The sequence below is a fragment of the Lampetra planeri genome, chromosome 48, assembly GCF_965212315.1.
Source record: "Lampetra planeri chromosome 48, kcLamPlan1.2.h2, whole genome shotgun sequence".
In the NCBI taxonomy this organism is placed as follows: domain Eukaryota; kingdom Metazoa; phylum Chordata; class Hyperoartia; order Petromyzontiformes; family Petromyzontidae; genus Lampetra; species Lampetra planeri.
The window spans coordinates 354575-376832 of record NC_136154.1 but is presented as its reverse complement, the minus strand read 5'-3'; the positions used below and the strand labels follow the sequence as shown (position 1 = coordinate 376832).

The following is a 22258-nucleotide window of genomic DNA, read 5'->3' as shown; positions in this document are numbered from 1 at the left end:
GGTGTGCGCGTGCGTGGTTATCCATGCCTGCTACGCGGACCCGCGGTGGAGGGGAATCCTCGGGTGACGGCTCCCACACCCTGGGTGAGGAGCCTAGCGGCGGTTCGCTTAGCAGCGGGGGGGTGATTGATGATGTTAGTCCGGCCGTTAGTATTATCGAGGGAGGGATCTCGGGGGCTAGCGACCCCCACAGCCTGCCAGACGGCCTTCACCACTCTCAAAGACCACTTCACCCACGCCCCCACCCTCGCTTTCCCCGATTTTACCACCGATTTAATTTTGGACACCGACGCCTGCAGCAGCGGGCTGGGCGCGGTGTTGTCACAGGTACAGGAGGGGACGGAACGAGTCATCGCGTACGCCAGCCGGACCCTGAGTGGGGCCGAGCTGAACTATTGCGTGACCCGCCAAGAGTTGTACGCCGTAATTTTCGCATGCAAACAGTTCCGGCCGTATTTGTACGGCAGGAGATGTCGCGTACGCACTGACCATTATGCTCTGCAGTTCCTTCTTACATTCAAGGAGCCGCGGGGGCAGATGGCCCGGTGGTTGGCGCAGTTGCAGGAGTACAACCTGCAAATCGAGTATCGGGCTGGCCGGACGCATGCAAACGCGGACGCCTTGTCGAGGCGACCCACGGTGTTCGCCGAGACGAGGGCGGAGGAGGCCTGCCCGTGTTTCACGGGGGGACGCTGCCGGCAGGCAACGGACCCCCGAGCGGCCGCGGCCACTGACCCCCCCCCAGCGAGAGAGAGTGCAGTGTGCGCCACAGAGACCCTCGCAGGTGGCACCGAGGATCCCGTCGACCGCCCGGCAAGCGCGGGACCCGCAGCTCGGGACCCGATCGGACGGATCCAGGAGGACGTCGGCTGCGCCTTCCCGGGCCTGAACGACGAGCAGCTGAGACAGACCCAGCAGCGAGATCCGGATCTGGCGGCGGTGGAGGCGGCACTGCGAGAGAAGGAGGATGCACTACCAGGGCCCTGGAGCGGTTTGTATGCCCGGTTGTGTGTGGAAAACGGGGTGGTGAGGGAACTGGCCGACGCTGGGCAGCCTGGGTGCATCTGCGTTCCCGCCCATGTGCGACCCCAACTACTACGACTGGTACACGACCACCCGCTCGGGGGCCATGATGGGGAACGGCGCACCCGGGAGACTCTGCGTCGCCAGTATCTCTGGCCTAAATTGGCGCAAGATGTGGCCGCCTGGGTGCAGGGCTGCCGGGCCTGTCAGCAGTGTGGGCAAAAGCCGGCGAGGTACCAGGTACCCCTGAGGCCGTTCCGAGTCAGTCGGACGAATCAGTTGGTCGGAATCGACCTGCAGGGGCCCTTTCCACGATCCCACCGGGGCAACCGATATATTCTTGTAGCGGTGGAGTACTTCACCCGCTACCCCGTGGCGGTGGCTATCCCGGATAAAACAGCCCTCGTAGTGGCCCGGGCCTTCGTGGAAAACTACGTACTTAAGTGCGGGATCCCCGAACGAGTCATTACCGACCAGGGTAGTGAATTCGAGGCCGAACTATTCCAGGCGCTGTGCCGAGAGTTCGGGATCCAGAAGGACCGAACCACGGCATATCACCCCCAGGCGAACGGGATGGTAGAGAGGATGAACCAGACTCTGGCCGGGAAGCTTAAACGCATGGCGGCCGCGAATCAACAGGACTGGGACGAACACCTCCCCTATGCCCTGTTCGCCTACACCACCGCCGTTCACACATCTACAGGACAGACCCCGTTCCTAATGATGTTTGGTCGCGAGTCTCGCCTGCCCGCAGATCTGCTGTTCGGTGTCCCTCCGCCGCAACGGGAGGAAGGGAGCCACCCCGTGGAGCACTTGCTGGAGACCCTGCGAGGGGCCAGGGGCCGAGCCTACCCGCACGGAGAGGCCGCGCACCAGCGGCAAGAGCAGGGCGCCCGACCCCGTATGGAGCCCCCCTTCTACACTGCGGGCTCCGAGGTGTGGCTGTACACTCCCCGCGTCGGTGCCGGACAGGTGGGGAAGCTGACCACCTACTGGCGAGGACCCTGGATTGTGAGACGGCAGATCTCACCATGGACGGTGCTGATTCAGGGAGGAGAGAGGGGCCGGGAGATGGTGGTCAACATCCGCCGACTGAAGCCGTGGCGAGCAGCCCCCGAGGGGGGGAGCCCCGCCGTCCAAGTACCCCGAAACCCCGGGGTCCCCCCACCCCCCGTGCCCGGGGGCCTCGCGCAGTATATGGGCCCCACGGAGCCCCGGGCTCCGAGGGGCCCCGGGCGGGGCCGGGGGCGACGAGGACGGCGACCCTTAAACCCCACCGCCTCTGAGTTTGTTCCCCAGCCCGCAGGTGCCAGAGACCGAGGGGAGCCGTTGGAATGGAGGAGGAGACCACCGCCGGAGCCCCAGGAGACGGAGCCGCCACCCCCGAGGCCAGCCACAAGGGCCGGGCGAATCCCGCGGACCCCGCGGCGATACCTCGTGGGGGCAACCCAGGCGAGGTGCTCCAGTCAACCCGGGACGGGGACTGGCACCCCGGGGGGCTATGTGGTGCCACAGCGACGGGGCCGCTCGGCCGAGCCAGGGAGCCGCCCGGCTTCCACCGCCGCACTGCCCCCCATCACCCCCCCCACATAAACACGCACCCGCACCCACGTAGGGCCTCGTGGTCGGGTCACCTACCCTGAGTTTTCACCCGAGGGCCCCCTAGGGGGGTTACCCCACGGTTTCTCAGGGCCAGGGAATTGGACAGGACCCTTCCCAGGCCAGGTAACACTGCGGCGCCGTGGGCGGATTTGAGATCGCACGACCACGGCGAGCTCAGAGAGCCCCGCAGTTAGAAACGCATACCAACACAAACACGGGTCAGCAAGGCAGATAGCTGGGATCAGGACCCGGGACGACTGATTGGTCGAAAGTTCAAAGGCCGGCGGGATCGCAAAAGAGCGGGAAATCCTAGGCTCAGGATTGGTCGAGAGACCAAGGCGGTCGGGACGGGGGCGCCTAGCCTTTGATGTGAATAGTCTAAAAGAAAACGCAGGGGCAGTAGGGAGGTCTCTTCTTCTGGAGTTTGGACACGGGGTCAGCGACGAAGGAGTCATCGGGCGAGCCGCTAGATTGTCTGCAGGACGATCTGAGCGCCGCAAGGTCACCAAGGACTACAGACGGTATCGTGTTGCGCGCCTTACAACACCTCAGAGCGGAGAGTAGGATCCGTAGGAGAGGGTTAGTTCGGGGTAAGGACGAGTAGGAAAGCGGTTTAGCAGAGAGCGCAGCATAGAATAGGGCTACACGGCACCAGAGTGTGGGTTAGAAGCGCCTTGCTGGCCCGCACACGCACACGGGTGGCTCGGTTGGTTAGCAAGGGCTAATAAAATCTCGAGCGTAGTAACAAAACCGTGTTGTTGGGTGTTTTTGGAACGTGGTATTAGCGTGCACTGCATTCGCGAGTGTGTGGTCGTATGCATAAAGGCCGTGGTCTCTGTACGATTGTGCGGGTACGGGGGTGTGTGCGTTAACGCCCGGGGAGAGCACTTTTGTGTGTCGGCGTGTGCCCCGCTTGCGTGTGCTCGTTACTTGCGTAAGTTCACGACGTGTGTAACACAGGTGCGCGATCCTAACGTGAGTGGTCAGTGTTGGGTGAGTGCCGTGCAGAGCTGTGTGTGGGTGTGCGCGTACGTGGTTAACTATGCCTGCTACGCGGACCCGCGGTGGAGGAGAATCCTCGGGTGACGGCTCCCACACCATGGGTGAGGAGCTTAGCGGCGGTTCGCTTAGCAGCGGGGGGGCGATTGATGATGTTAGTCCGGCCGTTAGTATTATCGAGGGAGGGATCTCGGGGGCTAGCGACCCCCACAATGTTACTGGTGCCAAATATGGAATTTAGTCTAAAAAGGTATTGATTCCAGACAGCTTTACTCAATTTGCCTTAATTCGCTCGTTCTCGCCTTTTCACTTTGTTTTGTAAACATTGCGGTGCACCATCTAAACTTCTCTATTAAAATTAATTTCTATACCTAAATATCGCATTGTTTGCAATGTCTTTCTTACTTTGGGAGAACTAGTTGGTGACGTTCACTCAACTATTGTGTTGGAAGCCGTTTAGCTTCACACGATTATAAAGTTAGTTCATCTTGTTCACTTGAAAACAAGACCTTACACCGATTATTCACTCCACGTGCAATCTTGCAACAGATCGCGTTCCTCTCGCGTTCGCTGCGGGTGTGCCAATATCATTACAGAGTGCTTCGAAGAAGGGTCATTGCCCAAAACGTCGCATATTATACATGTCAAGGAAGTGTTATTGACGACAGTGGAGGGTTTTCTTCGTCACAGAGGTTAAAGGTCTAAGGTTTAAGGCGGAGCCATCGCGGAGGGCAGGGGTGGTCGGTGACGTCACCACGCTTCGGGTATAAAGGCGGCTGCTGCTGCAAAGCTGAGCGCGCAGTCTCTCGCGAGCTTTGTCAGAAGTAGTCGGAATGTCTGGACGCGGTAAAGGCGGTAAGGGGCTCGGCAAGGGAGGCGCAAAACGCCATCGCAAGGTGCTGCGCGACAACATCCAGGGCATCACCAAGCCCGCCATCCGCCGCCTCGCTCGCCGCGGCGGTGTGAAGCGCATCTCGGGCCTCATCTACGAGGAGACCCGCGGCGTCCTGAAGGTCTTCCTTGAGAACGTCATCCGCGACGCCGTCACCTACACGGAGCACGCCAAGCGCAAGACCGTCACCGCCATGGACGTGGTCTACGCCCTCAAGCGCCAGGGCCGCACTCTCTACGGCTTCGGAGGCTGAGCGCCCATCTCTCGCACACTAAGCCAACCCAAAGGCTCTTTTCAGAGCCACCCACCTCTTCGAAACTGCTTGCGCCAGTGTTGCCAAATACTTTCTAAATGGAGCACATGTCCTGGGTTGTTGCGCGCCAATTCCTCGTGAGCGTGGTGGACGTTTGCTTGTTGAGTTGGCGAATCTTCATCTGCTTGCACATGCATGAAAGAAATCAAGGTATTCGCGACACGTCACATTTAACAAGGCGTGATTCTTGAACGCGTTAATACAGTACCCATTTCTGGTATTTCACCGAGCGCTTGTATTTTTCCAAATTGCGTTCATAAAACGCCCGTGCGCCGTATTAGACGAGTGGTGAAACAATCCCTCGTAAGAAACAAAAAAACCCACGCTCAAAACACAATATACTGTATTGGGTATTCTCGTCATCCTTTTTAAAACAAAGGCAATGCCATGGCTGCAATTCACTAATATACATGTTTGGACATTACATTGTGTTATATTTGCAGTAAAAATCGATATTAAAGTGAACATCGCGTCCGCGTTTCTCATTGGACGCTGATGGAGAGGGATGGTACTAAAAGAGCCACTCAGCAGCGCCGCGCACTACGATCCTCTGATTTGCATCTCGCCTCCTATAAAAGGAGCTCAACGCGCGACCGACATCCACATTCGCTTCCCGTCTGTTCTGACCTGAAGCTGCCTACAACGCGTCGACATGCCCGATCCTCCCGCATCAAAGAGCGCTGGGCCGGCCAAGGTTCCTGCTCCCAAGAAGGGCTCCAAGAAGGCTGTGACCAAGGCTACGCGCAAGGATGGCAAGAAGCGACGCCACCGCAGGAAGGAGAGCTACGCCATTTACATCTACAAGGTGATGAAGCAGGTGCACCCCGATACCGGCATCTCGTCCAAGGCAATGAGCATCATGAACTCGTTCGTCAACGACATCTTCGAGCGCATCGCTTCCGAGGCGTCCCGCCTGGCGCACTACAACAAGCGCTCCACCATCACTTCTCGGGAGATCCAGACCGCAGTGCGACTGCTGCTCCCCGGCGAGCTGGCCAAGCACGCCGTGTCGGAGGGCACCAAGGCCGTCACCAAGTACACAAGCTCCAAGTGAAGCCTCGACTCCACCATTAATTACAAAGGCTCTTTTCAGAGCCACCCACCTCAACGAACCTGCTTGTACCAGTCCTAGCAGGAGTACAAAACGAAACTTCCAACAAAGCCCCGGTTCACGCGGGGACATTGTTCGCTCATTGAGTGAAGTGGAGAGATCGAACGCATTTTAACATGTTTCCACGTGAATAAAAGCGATAACAATATTCATGGCACATCATATTCACCAGCAGGCATTTCTTGGACTTGTTTGTCCATTGATTTCATCTGCAGCCCATTCAGATATTACATTGGATGTTTGGCGCCAAAACCTTGCAATGCAATATATTTAATTCGTGGTTGTATTTTCGGGCAGGAACTAACATTTTGCACGTGTACATATATGTAAAAGTAAGCGCCTAGCATGGATGACTCGTGCAGTATAATTGATCATCATCTCAATGCCAAGAGAATATATATCTATTCCTGTGATCACCTCTTTCCGACATTTTTACGTATTACTGTTTCCAATGAAGTGCAGTTTCTTAACACTTTATTTAGATCATGCAGAGCACTGTAAAGTTGTTTTCGGAAAGGTGTTTGCTTGAGAAAATAACATCCGTTAAAGACATCGACGGCGCTCAAAGGGTACTACTGCATCGTGATGCGGCATTCTGAAATGATCCAAACTGTGAACATTTTGTTGATTAAGAAGAGTTGACGACTCGAGATCATTGCACGCTGCCAACCAATCAGCACGCTCCCCTTCTTCGCACGTCACGACTCCGCTGACCAGTGAGCGCGCGCTCTGGGCTACATAAGCCGCCTTCTCCCCGCCTGTGAGAATCTTTGCCCTCACCAAGCCATGGCTCGCACCAAGCAGACGGCTCGCAAGTCCACGGGCGGCAAGGCCCCCCGCAAGCAACTCGCCACCAAGGCGGCCCGAAAGAGCGCTCCGGCCACGGGCGGCGTCAAGAAGCCTCACCGCTACAGGCCCGGCACCGTCGCTCTGCGCGAGATCCGCCGCTACCAGAAGTCCACCGAGCTGCTCATCCGCAAACTGCCCTTCCAGCGCCTCGTCAGGGAGATCGCGCAGGACTTCAAGACCGACCTGCGCTTCCAGAGCTCCGCTGTCATGGCTCTGCAGGAGGCCAGCGAAGCGTACCTTGTCGCGCTCTTCGAGGACACCAACCTGTGCGCCATCCACGCCAAGCGCGTCACCATCATGCCCAAGGACATTCAGCTCGCCCGCCGCATTCGTGGCGAGCGCGCTTGAACGCCCAGCTCGGCCCTCAAAGCACAACACAAAGGCTCTTTTCAGAGCCACCACTTACTCATGAAAACGCTTCCATGTGTGTTCTTCAAAGTTCGGGTGCCGGAAACCTTCGTTTGCTGGTCACGGCTCTCACGAGTCGTCAGGCGTAAGCGACAATGAAGTTCATTTTCTATACCCCGCCGCTCATATTTTTCAACATCACACGTTGGTGTCGTATATAAGCGTTGTGAAACCATGCTTACATAATGTTCAACAAAAGGGTTATTTTGGTGAAATATATTAACTATTAAACCCAAAGATATTGGTTTATGTTGTTTCAAGCCCGAGCTGATAAGAAGTTCACATTTTGCAAACTAAGAGACTGAATTATTCACGCACATATATTTTTAGGCATTGCCCGAACAGGCGGTTAAAGGAAAATATATATACACCGTATAGGCACGTGGGCGATCAATCACGAGCTCAAGGCTATCACAATGATTTCTTATAACCAATGCGGTCCCTCAAAATGATTATTATAATCAATAATACATTGATATTTGCGGAATCCGCTTATAAGTTTGACTTGCCAGCACGTGCCCATTAATTAACTCTATCATGCTTAAAACTTGAACCTATTAAGTACGTGTATCGCATTGTTTCATTCATAAGATGCGTGTCCGCATTAAAATATATATGGATACAAATAATTAAAGTCAACATCGAATCCTCGCGTCCCGGCTTTTCATTGGTGGCTCAAGGAGAGGGCGGGACTCGACCGAGAAGAGCCAATCAGCAGCGGCGCGCTCTACGATCCTCGTCTCCGCTATAAAAGCCGCTCCGGTGGTGCGTGTTAACGTCACAAATCGTTCGTACTTTGTCTCCAGTGCTTTTTGCATCCTAGGTCGCTTAACAATGTCTGGACGCGGCAAGACCGGTGGCAAGTCTCGCGCCAAGGCAAAGTCCCGCTCTTCCCGCGCCGGCCTGCAGTTCCCCGTGGGTCGCGTTCACAGGCTGCTCCGCAAGGGCAATTACGCCCAGCGGGTCGGCGCTGGAGCACCCGTCTACCTGGCCGCCGTGCTCGAGTACCTTTCTGCCGAGATCCTCGAGCTGGCTGGCAATGCCGCCCGCGACAACAAGAAGACGAGGATCATCCCCCGACACCTGCAGCTCGCCGTGCGAAACGACGAGGAGCTCAACAAGCTCATGGGCGGCGTGACTATCGCCCAGGGCGGTGTGCTGCCCAACATCCAGGCCGTGCTGCTGCCCAAGAAGACCTCTCAGGCAAAGAAGTTAACGCGCCGCCGCCTCTACCACCACAACAACGGCTCTTTTCAGAGCCACCCACTTACTTGCAAAGAGCTCGGACAGTCGTACACAGGAGTTTTGTTATACTGGTAGGAACGAAGTGGACCAGACCACCAATAGATTAATGTGTCCGTCCGTCAACATCGCCCCCTACTGCAAACATTTGGCATGACCCTACGAAAACCTTGACTCAGTGACGCTATCCTGGCTAAACAAGTGTAACATTCCCTTATAATTCCCTCAGCTTTTAATTAAAACATTTAAATTAATGAGGCTTTCCTGGCTAAACACGTGTAACATTCCCTAATAATTCCCTGAGATAGCTTTTAATTAAAACTTTGAAATTAAATAAAACAACTAACAGCGCCCTAATAATTCCCTGAGATAGCTTTTAATTAAAACTTTGAAATTAAAAAAAAACTCACAGCGCCCTAAAGCCTACAGCTAGGCCTAAAGCCTAGAACTAGGCCTGAAACTCTCCATTCGTGTCGTACCCCCGCGTGTGTGAAAGGGAGTTATGTTTAACAATGTTACATTCCCTCATGTTTTTAAATAGAAACATTTAAATTTAAAGCTTTTACATGAATCATAAAATCATTTAAATTAAAAATTAACTCACAGCGCCCTAAAGCATACAGCTAGGCCTAAAGCCTAGAACTAGGCCTCAATCTCTCCCTTCGTATCGTCCGATTAGGTGTAGCAACATCGCCCCCTACTGCAAACACTTGGCAGGACCCTACAAAAACCTTTTGACTCAGTGGGGCTTTCCTGGCTTAACAAGTGTAATAATACATTATGTTTATATTATTTGGTTATTCGTTCCTACCAGCCCACCCCGCAGGGTCCTGTTTAATAAGGACACCGTCGTCGAGTTGCCCTCGTCCCAAATTGCTCGCAATTAAACGAATGCTCTGCTCATTCCAGATACCCTTTATGTCTAATTTAGGAACGGTATTTGAGCAGCATTCCAACATTGCATCAATCATGGAACATGGTTTAGAATAAATTGGGATGCCTATTGGAAGAAAGAATCGTGTTTATTAAAGAATAAAACTCGCTCTTTTTGAGCGGTCAGAAAAGGGATCAAATGAGCACATCAGCTCAGGGTTGTGGCCGGTGTTAGCTGATAGTAAGCAAAAAAGTACTGGTAAACGCTGGGGATGTCAACACTCGGTAAAGTATAATATTACTTGTCAAATAAGATGGTACAAATATGTGTAGTTAAATATTTTTTACATGGTTAATAACATCTTTCCAATGATTACTCATTCGTGTTACTTAGTGCAGTAAATACGTGTTACTTATTGCAGTAAAAACAACCCATCGGATGAACCATCCTGCGCTCCTAGAATATCAACTCTGTCGGTGCATTAAACGTAAGATTATATATTTTCTTTAAACATTCGACTGCAGAGTCACTTGAGTTGAATTTGAGTGGTGATGATTGTGCACCGTGCCTCGATCTTGTTCAAGGCGCGCGACCCTTCTGCAGTGCGTGAGCTACTCACCTCTTGCCACGTAAAATGTTAAACTTTCTATTTAATGTCGGTTAATTTTGAGTAATTTTCTTCAGTTTGTTGTCCATCTGAAAATCCATATATGTATTCATTTCAAAGTTCGATTAAAACGTCCAGTTAAAAGTTCGGTGACAAGGGACTGTTGACATGGCGCGCAGTCCTCACCATAGCGCGAGAGGAGGAATCGCGAGCGCGCGAGGCAAAACTTAAATAGAAAATATTTCGTTGGAATTAAATATGAGTAGTCTGTTGAAGCATCTTGTCTTGCAAAAAATTCGAGTGCGTTTTAAATAGTGTTCATCAGTAACACTTTTGAAAACCGACAATCGTCATATCATGCCCTGACCGAACAATGTCTCCCAAATGTTGGTTGTTCACTTGTTTTGAATTATAATTTATATCGTGAGCATTGTCGTATATTGCATAAGTAACGTACATTAAAGAAGTGATCTTCGTGATAATGTATCAACTAGATGCATGTAAGTATGAACGTTACGGGAGTAATCGAGCCCAAAGGCAGGCGTGATAAACACAGTGAGTATGGTGGCAACTCCCTCACCAGAGCTGAGTTCTGGATGATCTCAGCGACGTCCGCATTCAGTACGCCGCTTCTATAATAACCTCGGGCCTGGAGAACACTCGTTTCGAATTCGTGAGAGCGCTGATTTCGATTTCAAAGAGGCGAGGCGATAAAAGCGACGTCTTGAGATGGCGGAAACTGCTCCTGCTCAACCACCAGCTGCGGCTACTTCAGCGCCTAAAAGCCCCAAGAAGAAGCGCGCCGCTCCAAAGGCCAAGAAGGTCGGCCCCAGCGTGTCCGAGCTCATCCTCAAGGCTCTGGCCAGCAGCAAGGAGAGGAACGGCGTGTCTCTTCCTGCGCTCAAAAAGTCGCTTGCTGCCGGAGGATACGACGTGGAGAAGAACAATGCCCGCGTGAAGTTGGCCATCAAGAAGCTCGTGGCCAAAGACGCCGTGGCGCAAGTGAAGGGCAGCGGCGCGTCTGGCTCTTTCAAACTCAACAAGGAAAAGGCTGCCGCAAAGGCGAAGCCCAAGTCGTCAACGGCAAAGCCCGCAGCTAAAAAGCCCGCGGCAGCCAAGAAGGTGAAGAAGCCCGCGGCAGCCAAGAAGACCGCGCCCAAGAAGTCTCCCAAGAAAGCAAAGAAGCCCGCGGCTGCCAAGGCGGCCAAGAGCCCCAAAAAGGTGAAGTTGGCTGTTAAGCCCAAGAAGGCGGCGAAGAGCCCAGCCAAGCCCAAGGCTGCGAAGCCCAAGGTCGCTAAGCCCAAGACCGTCAAGGCCAAGGCCGCCAAACCCAAGGTGGCCAAGCCCAAGAAGGCCGCGGCCAAGCCCAAGAAGACTGCGCCAAAGAAGTGAATCCGATCGGACGACGCTCGATTCACTCCACCTCAACGGCTCTTTTCAGAGCCACCCACTTAGTTAAAAAAGTGAACCAGATGCTGCTGCGCTTCCATTAGTTCATCGGTAACACATGACAGTGTATTACGTTGCTGTTGAATGCGTGCCATATTCTGTAAGTCAAACCCATTTACGGCGTGGCGATGGTTGCTCGCCTTGCCTCGGCCCTGATCAAGGAGCTCGACGCTTGGTGCAGTTCAATCGTGAGGATTTGTGTAGATTGGATAAGTTACGTACATTCGCCAAATTAACTATAACATTTTACCCACTCGATGTGTTTTAAGCATTGATGTGATGGGAGTAATCGAGCCCGAAAGCAGGGATCACAAACACAGGCGAGGCGGGTGGCAGCTCCCTCACTCGAACGGAGTGCAGAGTAATCTCAGCGACGTCCGAATTATGTGTTGCACCTCTTCATTCCGTCATCATGTTACTGGTGCCAAATATGGAATTTAGTCTAAAAAGGTATTGATTCCAGACAGCTTTACTCAATTTGCCTTCATTCGCTCGTTCTCGCCTTTTCACTTTGTTTTGTAAACATTGCGGTGTGTGGTGCCACAGCGACGGGGCCGCTCGGCCGAGCCAGGGAGCCGCCCGGCTTCCACCGCCGCACTGCCCCCCATCACCCCCCCCACATAAACACGCACCCGCACCCACGTAGTGCCTCGTGGTCGGGTCACCTACCCTGAGTTTTCACCCGAGGGCCCCCTAGGGGGGTTACCCCACGGTTTCTCAGGGCCAGGGAATTGGACAGGACCCTTCCCAGGCCAAGTAACACTGCGGCGCCGTGGGCGGATTTGAGATCGCACGACCACGGCGAGCTCAGAGAGCCCCGCAGTTAGAAACGCATACAAACACAAACACGGGTCAGCAAGGCAGATAGCTGGGATCAGGAACCGGGACGACTGATTGGTCGAAAGTTCAAAGGCCGGCGGGATCGCAAAAGAGCGGGAAATCCTAGGCTCAGGATTGGTCGAGAGACCAAGGCGGTCGGGACGGGGGCGCCTAGCCTTTGATGTGAATAGTTTAAAAGGAAACGCAGGGGCAGTAGGGAACTCTCTTCTTCTGGAGTTTGGACACGGGGTCAGCGACGAAGGAGTCATCGGGCGAGCCGCTAGATTGTCTGCAGGACGATCTGAGCGCCGCAAGGTCACCAAGGACTACAGACGGTATCGTGTTGCGCGCCTTACAACACCTCAGAGCGGAGGGTAGGATCCGTAGGAGAGGGTTAGTTCGGGGTAAGGACGAGTAGGAAAGCGGTTTAGCAGAGAGCGCAGCATAGAATAGGGCTACACGGCACCAGAGTGTGGGTTAGAAGCGCCTTGCTGTCCCGCACACACACACGGGTGGCTCGGTTGGTTAGCAAGGGCTAATAAAATCTCGAGCGTAGTAACAAAACCGTGTTGTTGGGTGTTTTTGGAACGTGGTATTAGCGTGCACTGCATTCGCGAGTGTGTGGTCGTTGTACGCATAAAGGCCGTGGTCTCTGTACGATTGTGCGGGTACGGAGGTGTGTGCGTTAACGCCCGGGGAGAGCACTTTTGGTGTGTTGGCGTGACTACGCAGCCGTGTGAGAGGAGAATCGTCCTTGTGTGGTGCCACAGCGACGGGGCCGCTCGGCCGAGCCAGGGAGCCGCCCGGCTTCCACCGCCGCACTGCCCCCCATCACCCCCCCCCACATAAACACGCACCCGCACCCACGTAGGGCCTCGTGGTCGGGTCACCTACCCTGAGTTTTCACCCGAGGGCCCCCTAGGGGGGTTACCCCACGGTTTCTCAGGGCCAGGGAATTGGACAGGACCCTTCCCAGGCCAAGTAACACTGCGGCGCCGTGGGCGGATTTGAGATCGCACGACCACGGCGAGCTCAGAGAGCCCCGCAGTTAGAAACGCATACAAACACAAACACGGGTCAGCAAGGCAGATAGCTGGGATCAGGAACCGGGACGACTGATTGGTAGAAAGTTCAAAGGCCGGCGGGATCGCAAAAGAGCGGGAAATCCTAGGCTCAGGATTGGTCGAGAGACCAAGGCGGTCGGGACGGGGGCGCCTAGCCTTTGATGTGAATAGTTTAAAAGAAAACGCAGGGGCAGTAGGGAACTCTCTTCTTCTGGAGTTTGGACACGGGGTCAGCGACGAAGGAGTCATCGGGCGAGCCGCTAGATTGTCTGCAGGACGATCTGAGCGCCGCAAGGTCACCAAGGACTACAGACGGTATCGTGTTGCGCGCCTTACAACACCTCAGAGCGGAGGGTAGGATCCGTAGGAGAGGGTTAGTTCGGGGTAAGGACGAGTAGGAAAGCGGTTTAGCAGAGAGCGCAGCATAGAATAGGGCTACACGGCACCAGAGTGTGGGTTAGAAGCGCCTTGCTGTCCCGCACACACACACGGGTGGCTCGGTTGGTTAGCAAGGGCTAATAAAATCTCGAGCGTAGTAACAAAACCGTGTTGTTGGGTGTTTTTGGAACGTGGTATTAGCGTGCACTGCATTCGCGAGTGTGTGGTCGTTGTACGCATAAAGGCCGTGGTCTCTGTACGATTGTGCGGGTACGGAGGTGTGTGCGTTAACGCCCGGGGAGAGCACTTTTGGTGTGTTGGCGTGACTACGCAGCCGTGTGAGAGGAGAATCGTCCTTGTACGATATTTGTGTTGACGTGCACGCGCGAGTGGGGGAGGGGACGAGTCGTCGTGTCGGCGTGTGCCCCGCTTGCGTGCGCTCGTTACTTGCGTAAGCTCTCGGCGTGCGTAATCGGCGTGCCCAAGGTGCGCGATCGTAACGTGGGCGGCCAGCGCAGCGCAGAGCGGCGCAGGAGTGGGTATCGCGTGTGGAGCTGTACGCGTGTGTGCGCGCACGTTCACGACGTGTGTAACACAGGTGCGCGATCCTAACGTGAGTGGTCAGGGTTGGGTGAGTGCCGTGCAGAGCTGTGTGTGGGTGTGCGCGTGCGTGGTTATCCATGCCTGCTACGCGGACCCGCGGTGGAGGGGAATCCTCGGGTGACGGCTCCCACACCCTGGGTGAGGAGCCTAGCGGCGGTTCGCTTAGCAGCGGGGGGGCGATTGATGATGTTAGTCCGGCCGTTAGTATTATCGAGGGAGGGATCTCGGGGGCTAGCGACCCCCACAAATTGGTGTCGGAAGCGGTACGGACCCCCGCGTTACCTCACGCTAAAATAAGACTGATATTTACCGGCCGGGGGGCCCCTTCGTGGAAGGCATTCGCCCGCAATCTCTTAGGGGCCAAGGAAATTAATGGATGGACGGACGCGCAGGCAGTACGTCAACTTAATATGAATCTTGATGGGCGGGCAGCCGATTTTGTAGAAGCGTTACCCGCGAGCGCACAGACACAGCTAGAGGAGCTGATGCGCCGACTCGATCAGCGTTTTGGCACGCGTGACGAGGAGGAAGCAAAATCGGCCTTAGAGGCGCGCCGTCGCCAACCTGGCGAAGATCTCCGTGATTACGCCGAGGATGTGCGCGAGTTAACAAAGATCGCACGCCCGGGGTACGCAACTGAGGTTATTGAGGAACTGGCTGCCGAGAAAATCCAGCGGTACCTGTCTCGCACGGCGTGGTGGCAGCCAGACATGAGCTGCCCACGTCTTCCCTTTAACACCCTTGTCGAGCGCGCACGTAAGTGTGAAAGAATTCACAGCGAACGCGCGCAGCTCCGGGGGCTGGGACGAGAGCGCGCCATTGCGAGCCTGCTCTCGGAAGACGAGGAGGAGGAACAGGAGCTCGCGAGGACGGTAAGGGGCCGGGAAAGAGAACCTCCAGTGTCCCGCGAGACAACCCCGGGATGGGTTGCCGGTATACAAACGGGTATAAAGGATGTCTCCGGCCAGGTAACCCAGGTAGGTGACAGGGTAACCCAGGTAGGTGACAGGGTAACCCAAGTAGACAACAAGGTAACCCAAGTACGGGCACACATGACTGCGCTGGAGACAATGGTAGAGACGGTCCAGGCCGAGGTAGGAGGATTAACTGGGAGGATAGCCCGACTAGAAGCAGAGTATGAGCAACAGCGCACGGGGGGAGGAGGGAGTGGGCAGAAAGTTCGCCACAGAGCCGCCACTCCTCCCAGGACGTGTTATGTGTGCGACCGTCGAGGGCATCTCATGAGGGACTGCCCTCAGCGCGCCCGTGCGAGGCCGATGCATAGGTCAAACACTAAGCCCCCCCTAGAGAGGGGACCACCAGGGGATGAAATCGACGTAGACCCGACCCAAACCAGCTGTAATAATAATGGCGAGCGAGTGATCCATAAACAGGTTACAACGACAACACCCAAGGGCGCATGGACCTCGGGCGATTGGCTGCGGGAGCTGGTGGCAGGGATAACGGGAGCCACGTCGCTGGTGGAAGGCCAGGTGAACGGGCAGCGCACCCGGATCCTGTTGGACACGGGCGCCGTGGCCTCTCTCCTGAGCGCCGCGCACTGCAGCATGCTCGGGGTGGACGTGGGCTGCCTGCAGGCCCCGGATCGCGCGCTGCACACGGCAAGCGGAGCCGGGATGGGGTTGCTGGGGAAGGTCTCCCTCGAGGTCCGTCTAGGAAACCAGGTGTGCACACAGGAATTCTACGTTTCGAGTGTGTTGTGCCACGAGTGCATTGCAGGAACGGACCTCCTGGAAAAGTTGGGACTTAACGTACAGCCCCGGCAACGATGCGCTACGGTGGAGGGCAGCGGGGAGCGGATTCCGTTCCTAGGACAGGAGCCGAATCGCCCACGCTTCACACCCGTGGCCGCTACGCTGGTGTCGGCCGTCACCATCGGGCCTCTCGCCGAGATGCTGGTGCCGGTGGCAACCCTCTCCACCGACCCAACCCACCGACCATCGGGCGAGGTAATGCTGACTCCTCACCCGGAGTTGGCATCGCGATACGGGGTGGTAGGGTCAGCCACACTGGTAAACGCAGATGGGGGCCGGCTGTTTATACGTGTGTTTAACCCACACAGTACCCCGGCAATGATACGACGACGCACCCCGGTAGCCACCGTACACCCCCTGCATGCTCGCCACTCGAACGACTCGGTGTTCGCACTCTGGGCGGAGGACCCTGGCCGCCCCGAGGACAGCCAGGATCTGGCCTGGCGGGTCGGCCCGACCCCCCGAGCCGAGATTGTTCCCCTGCAGGATGCGTTACATGTGCCTTGGGCAGCCTTACCTAAGGGGGAGGCCGATCAGCTGCGCGGGTTATTGCGGGAGTACGCCGACGTGTTCAGTGAGCACGATTCGGACGTGGGCCGGACCGACCTGGTCAAGCACCAAATTGACACAGGTGCAGCCCGACCCATCAAACTCCCCGCATACCGAGTGGGCGCGCCTGAACGGACCCAGATCAAAGAGGCAGTCACGGATATGCTACGCAATAACATAATCCAGCCCTCCGCGAGCCCTTGGTCTGCCCCGGTGGTACTGGTAACGAAAAAGGACGGATCGACTCGGTTCTGCGTTGATTACCGAAAATTGAACGCAGTCACCCTCGGCGACGCTTTTCCCATCCCACGCATCGACGACACCTTCGACAGTCTCGCAGGAGCGCGGTATTTTTCCACCCTCGATCTGGCGTCCGGTTACTGGCAGGTGGAGATGACGGAGGAGGATCGGCCAAAAACAGCATTCACCACCCCGATGGGCCTGTTTGAGTTTCGAGTGTTGCCGTTCGGACTCACTAACGCGCCCGCGACGTTCCAGCGGTTGATGGAGTTGGTGATGCGGGGCTTGCAGTGGGAACAGTGCCTGATTTACCTGGACGACGTAATAGTGTTCAGTAGGTCGCTGTCCGAACACTGGTCCAGGCTGCGGGAAGTATTCCAGCGACTGCGAGCAGCCCATCTCAAGCTCAAGCCACGTAAGTGTTACATTGCGCAACGCGAGGTGGGGTACCTCGGACACCGAGTCAGCGAGGCAGGGGTGAGCACCGATCCCGAGAAGGTGCGTGCCGTAGTGGATTGGCCGCGGCCGAGGAACCTGACGGAGATCAGGTCATTCTTGGGACTCGCCACTTATTACCGTCGATTTGTAAAGGGATTCAGTGAGATTGCACGCCCCCTCACCCAACTCACCTCCCCTAAGAACCCCTATCAGTGGTCGGAGGCCTGCCAGACGGCTTTCACCACACTCAAAGACCACCTCACCCACACCCCCACCTTGGCTTTCCCAGATTTCACCACCGATTTTATTTTGGACACTGACGCCTGCAGCAGTGGGCTGGGCGCGGTGCTGTCGCAAGTGCAGGGTGGGACGGAGCGGGTCATCGCGTACGCCAGTCGGACCCTGAGCGGGGCCGAACTGAACTATTGTGTAACCCGTCAGGAACTGTATGCTGTAATTTTCGCGTGTAAACAGTTCCGACCGTACTTGTACGGCAGGAAATGTCGTGTGCGCACCGATCATTATGCACTGCAGTTCCTCCTTACATTCAAGGAACCGCGGGGGCAGATGGCTCGATGGCTGGCGCAGCTGCAGGAGTACAACCTGCAGATCGAGTACCGAGCGGGGCGGACACACGCGAACGCGGACGCCTTGTCAAGACGGCCCGCGGTGCGCGCTGAGACGAGGGAGGGAGACTGTGGGGGTCGCTAGCCCCCGAGATCCCTCCCTCGATAATACTAACGGCCGGACTAACCTCATCAATCGCCCCCCCGCTGCTAAGCGAACCGCCGCTAGGCTCCTCACCCAGGGTGTGGGAGCCGTCACCCGAGGGTTCCCCTCCCCCGCGGGTCCGCGTAGCAGGCATGGATAACCACGCACGCGCACACCCACACACAGCTCTGCACGGCACTCACCCAACCCTGACCACTCACGTTAGGATCGCGCACCTGTGTTACACACGTCGTGAACGTGCGCGCACACACGCATACAGCTCCACACGCGATACCCACTCCTGCGCCGCTCTGCGCCGCGCTGGCCGCCCACGTTACGATCGCGCACCTTGGGCACGCCGATTACGCACGCCGAGAGCTTACGCAAGTAACGAGCGCACGCAAGCGGGGCACACGCCGACACGACGACTCGTCCCCTCCCCCACTCGCGCGTGCACGTCAACACAAATATCGTACAAGGACGATTCTCCTCTCACACGGCTGCATAGTCACGCCAACACACCAAAAGTGCTCTCCCCGGGCGTTAACGCACACACCTCCGTACCCGCACAATCGTACAGAGACCACGGCCTTTATGCGTACAACGACCACACACTCGCGAATGCAGTGCACGCTAATACCACGTTCCAAAAACACCCAACAACACGGTTTTGTTACTACGCTCGAGATTTTATTAGCCCTTGCTAACCAACCGAGCCACCCGTGTGTGTGTGCGGGACAGCAAGGCGCTTCTAACCCACACTCTGGTGCCGTGTAGCCCTATTCTATGCTGCGCTCTCTGCTAAACCGCTTTCCTACTCGTCCTTACCCCGAACTAACCCTCTCCTACGGATCCTACCCTCCGCTCTGAGGTGTTGTAAGGCGCGCAACACGATACCGTCTGTAGTCCTTGGTGACCTTGCGGCGCTCAGATCGTCCTGCAGACAATCTAGCGGCTCGCCCGATGACTCCTTCGTCGCTGACCCCGTGTCCAAACTCCAGAAGAAGAGAGTTCCCTACTGCCCCTGCGTTTTCTTTTAAACTATTCACATCAAAGGCTAGGCGCCCCCGTCCCGACCGCCTTGGTCTCTCGACCAATCCTGAGCCTAGGATTTCCCGCTCTTTTGCGATCCCGCCGGCCTTTGAACTTTCGACCAATCAGTCGTCCCGGCTCCTGATCCCAGCTATCTGCCTTGCTGACCCGTGTTTGTGTTTGTATGCGTTTCTAACTGCGGGGCTCTCTGAGCTCGCCGTGGTCGTGCGATCTCAAATCCGCCCACGGCGCCGCAGTGTTACTTGGCCTGGGAAGGGTCCTGTCCAATTCCCTGGCCCTGAGAAACCGTGGGGTAACCCCCCTAGGGGGCCCTCGGGTGAAAACTCAGGGTAGGTGACCCGACCACGAGGCCCTACGTGGGTGCGGGTGCGTGTTTATGTGGGGGGGGTGATGGGGGGCAGTGCGGCGGTGGAAGCCGGGCGGCTCCCTGGCTCGGCCGAGCGGCCCCGTCGCTGTGGCACCACATAGCCCCCCGGGGTGCCAGTCCCCGTCCCGGGTTGACTGGAGCACCTCGCCTGGGTTGCCCCCACGAGGTATCGCCGCGGGGTCCGCGGGATTCGCCCGGCCCTTGTGGCTGGCCTCGGGGGTGGCGGCTCCGTCTCCTGGGGCTCCGGCGGTGGTCTCCTCCTCCATTCCAACGGCTCCCCTCGGTCTCTGGCACCTGCGGGCTGGGGAACAAACTCAGAGGCGGTGGGGTTTAAGGGTCGCCGTCCTCGTCGCCCCCGGCCCCGTCCGGGGCCCCTCGGAGCCCGGGGCTCCGTGGGGCCCATATACTGCGCGAGGCCCCCGGGCACGGGGGGTAGGGGGACCCCGGGGTTTCGGGGTACTTGGACGGCGGGGCTCCCCCCCTCGGGGGCTGCTCGCCACGGCTTCAGTCGGCGGATGTTGACCACCATCTCCCGGCCCCTCTCTCCTCCCTGAATCAGCACCGTCCATGGTGAGATCTGCCGTCTCACAATCCAGGGTCCTCGCCAGTAGGTGGTCAGCTTCCCCACCTGTCCGGCACCGACGCGGGGAGTGTACAGCCACACCTCGGAGCCCGCAGTGTAGAAGGGGGGCTCCATACGGGGTCGGGCGCCCTGCTCTTGCCGCTGGTGCGCGGCCTCTCCGTGCGGGTAGGCTCGGCCCCTGGCCCCTCGCAGGGTCTCCAGCAAGTGCTCCACGGGGTGGCTCCCTTCCTCCCGTTGCGGCGGAGGGACACCGAACAGCAGATCTGCGGGCAGGCGAGACTCGCGACCAAACATCATTAGGAACGGGGTCTGTCCTGTAGATGTGTGAACGGCGGTGGTGTAGGCGAACAGGGCATAGGGGAGGTGTTCGTCCCAGTCCTGTTGATTCGCGGCCGCCATGCGTTTAAGCTTCCCGGCCAGAGTCTGGTTCATCCTCTCTACCATCCCGTTCGCCTGGGGGTGATATGCCGTGGTTCGGTCCTTCTGGATCCCGAACTCTCGGCACAGCGCCTGGAATAGTTCGGCCTCGAATTCACTACCCTGGTCGGTAATGACTCGTTCGGGGATCCCGCACTTAAGTACGTAGTTTTCCACGAAGGCCCGGGCCACTACGAGGGCTGTTTTATCCGGGATAGCCACCGCCACGGGGTAGCGGGTGAAGTACTCCACCGCTACAAGAATATATCGGTTGCCCCGGTGGGATCGTGGAAAGGGCCCTTGCAGGTCGATTCCGACCAACTGATTCGTCCGACTGACTCGGAACGGCCTCAGGGGTACCTGGTACCTCGCCGGCTTTTGCCCACACTGCTGACAGGCCCGGCAGCCCTGCACCCAGGCGGCCACATCTTGCGCCAATTTAGGCCAGAGATACTGGCGACGCAGAGTCTCCCGGGTGCGCCGTTCCCCATCATGGCCCCCGAGCGGGTGGTCGTGTACCAGTCGTAGCAGCTGGGGTCGCACCTGGGCAGGAACACAGATACTGTGGGGGTCGCTAGCCCCCGAGATCCCTCCCTCGATAATACTAACGGCCGGACTAACATCATCAATCGCCCCCCCGCTGCTAAGCGAACCGCCGCTAGGCTCCTCACCCAGGGTGTGGGAGCCGTCACCCGAGGGTTCCCCTCCACCGCGGGTCCGCGTAGCAGGCATGGATAACCACGCACGCGCACACCCACACACAGCTCTGCACGGCACTCACCCAACCCTGACCACTCACGTTAGGATCGCGCACCTGTGTTACACACGTCGTGAACGTGCGCGCACACACGCATACAGCTCCACACGCGATACCCACTCCTGCGCCGCTCTGCGCCGCGCTGGCCGCCCACGTTACGATCGCGCACCTTGGGCACGCCGATTACGCACGCCGAGAGCTTACGCAAGTAACGAGCGCACGCAAGCGGGGCACACGCCGACACGACGACTCGTCCCCTCCCCCACTCGCGCGTGCACGTCAACACAAATATCGTACAAGGACGATTCTCCTCTCACACGGCTGCGTAGTCACGCCAACACACCAAAAGTGCTCTCCCCGGGCGTTAACGCACACACCTCCGTACCCGCACAATCGTACAGAGACCACGGCCTTTATGCGTACAACGACCACACACTCGCGAATGCAGTGCACGCTAATACCACGTTCCAAAAACACCCAACAACACGGTTTTGTTACTACGCTCGAGATTTTATTAGCCCTTGCTAACCAACCGAGCCACCCGTGTGTGTGTGCGGGACAGCAAGGCGCTTCTAACCCACACTCTGGTGCCGTGTAGCCCTATTCTATGCTGCGCTCTCTGCTAAACCGCTTTCCTACTCGTCCTTACCCCGAACTAACCCTCTCCTACGGATCCTACCCTCCGCTCTGAGGTGTTGTAAGGCGCGCAACACGATACCGTCTGTAGTCCTTGGTGACCTTGCGGCGCTCAGATCGTCCTGCAGACAATCTAGCGGCTCGCCCGATGACCCCTTCGTCGCTGACCCCGTGTCCAAACTCCAGAAGAAGAGAGTTCCCTACTGCCCCTGCGTTTTCTTTTAAACTATTCACATCAAAGGCTAGGCGCCCCCGTCCCGACCGCCTTGGTCTCTCGACCAATCCTGAGCCTAGGATTTCCCGCTCTTTTGCGATCCCGCCGGCCTTTGAACTTTCGACCAATCAGTCGTCCCGGTTCCTGATCCCAGCTATCTGCCTTGCTGACCCGTGTTTGTGTTTGTATGCGTTTCTAACTGCGGGGCTCTCTGAGCTCGCCGTGGTCGTGCGATCTCAAATCCGCCCACGGCGCCGCAGTGTTACTTGGCCTGGGAAGGGTCCT

General features: G+C 56.9%; 5 protein-coding genes across 5 annotated transcripts; all 5 read left to right on the top strand.

The window, feature by feature from the left end:
* Positions 1 to 4428: 4428 nt before the first annotated feature.
* Positions 4429 to 5346, top strand: LOC144733791 (histone H4). The gene has a single exon (XM_078615808.1). It carries the CDS (start codon positions 4458 to 4460, stop codon positions 4767 to 4769), a length of 312 nt encoding a protein of 103 aa, XP_078471934.1. The 5' UTR covers positions 4429 to 4457; the 3' UTR covers positions 4770 to 5346.
* A 135-nt stretch (positions 5347 to 5481) lies between these two features.
* Positions 5482 to 5928, top strand: LOC144733790 (histone H2B type 3-B). The gene has a single exon (XM_078615807.1). The coding sequence runs from the start codon at positions 5482 to 5484 to the stop codon at positions 5881 to 5883; it is 402 nt and encodes a 133-aa protein (XP_078471933.1). The 3' UTR covers positions 5884 to 5928.
* Positions 5929 to 6711: 783 nt separating this feature from the next.
* Positions 6712 to 7190, top strand: LOC144733789 (histone H3). The gene has a single exon (XM_078615806.1). The coding sequence runs from the start codon at positions 6727 to 6729 to the stop codon at positions 7135 to 7137; it is 411 nt and encodes a 136-aa protein (XP_078471932.1). The 5' UTR covers positions 6712 to 6726; the 3' UTR covers positions 7138 to 7190.
* Positions 7191 to 8005: 815 nt separating this feature from the next.
* Positions 8006 to 8517, top strand: LOC144733646 (histone H2A-like). The gene has a single exon (XM_078615671.1). The coding sequence runs from the start codon at positions 8032 to 8034 to the stop codon at positions 8515 to 8517; it is 486 nt and encodes a 161-aa protein (XP_078471797.1). The 5' UTR covers positions 8006 to 8031.
* A 2069-nt stretch (positions 8518 to 10586) lies between these two features.
* Positions 10587 to 11314, top strand: LOC144733787 (histone H1.2-like). Its single transcript, XM_078615805.1, has one exon. The coding sequence runs from the start codon at positions 10650 to 10652 to the stop codon at positions 11310 to 11312; it is 663 nt and encodes a 220-aa protein (XP_078471931.1). The 5' UTR covers positions 10587 to 10649; the 3' UTR covers positions 11313 to 11314.
* The last annotated feature ends 10944 nt before the right edge of the window (positions 11315 to 22258 follow it).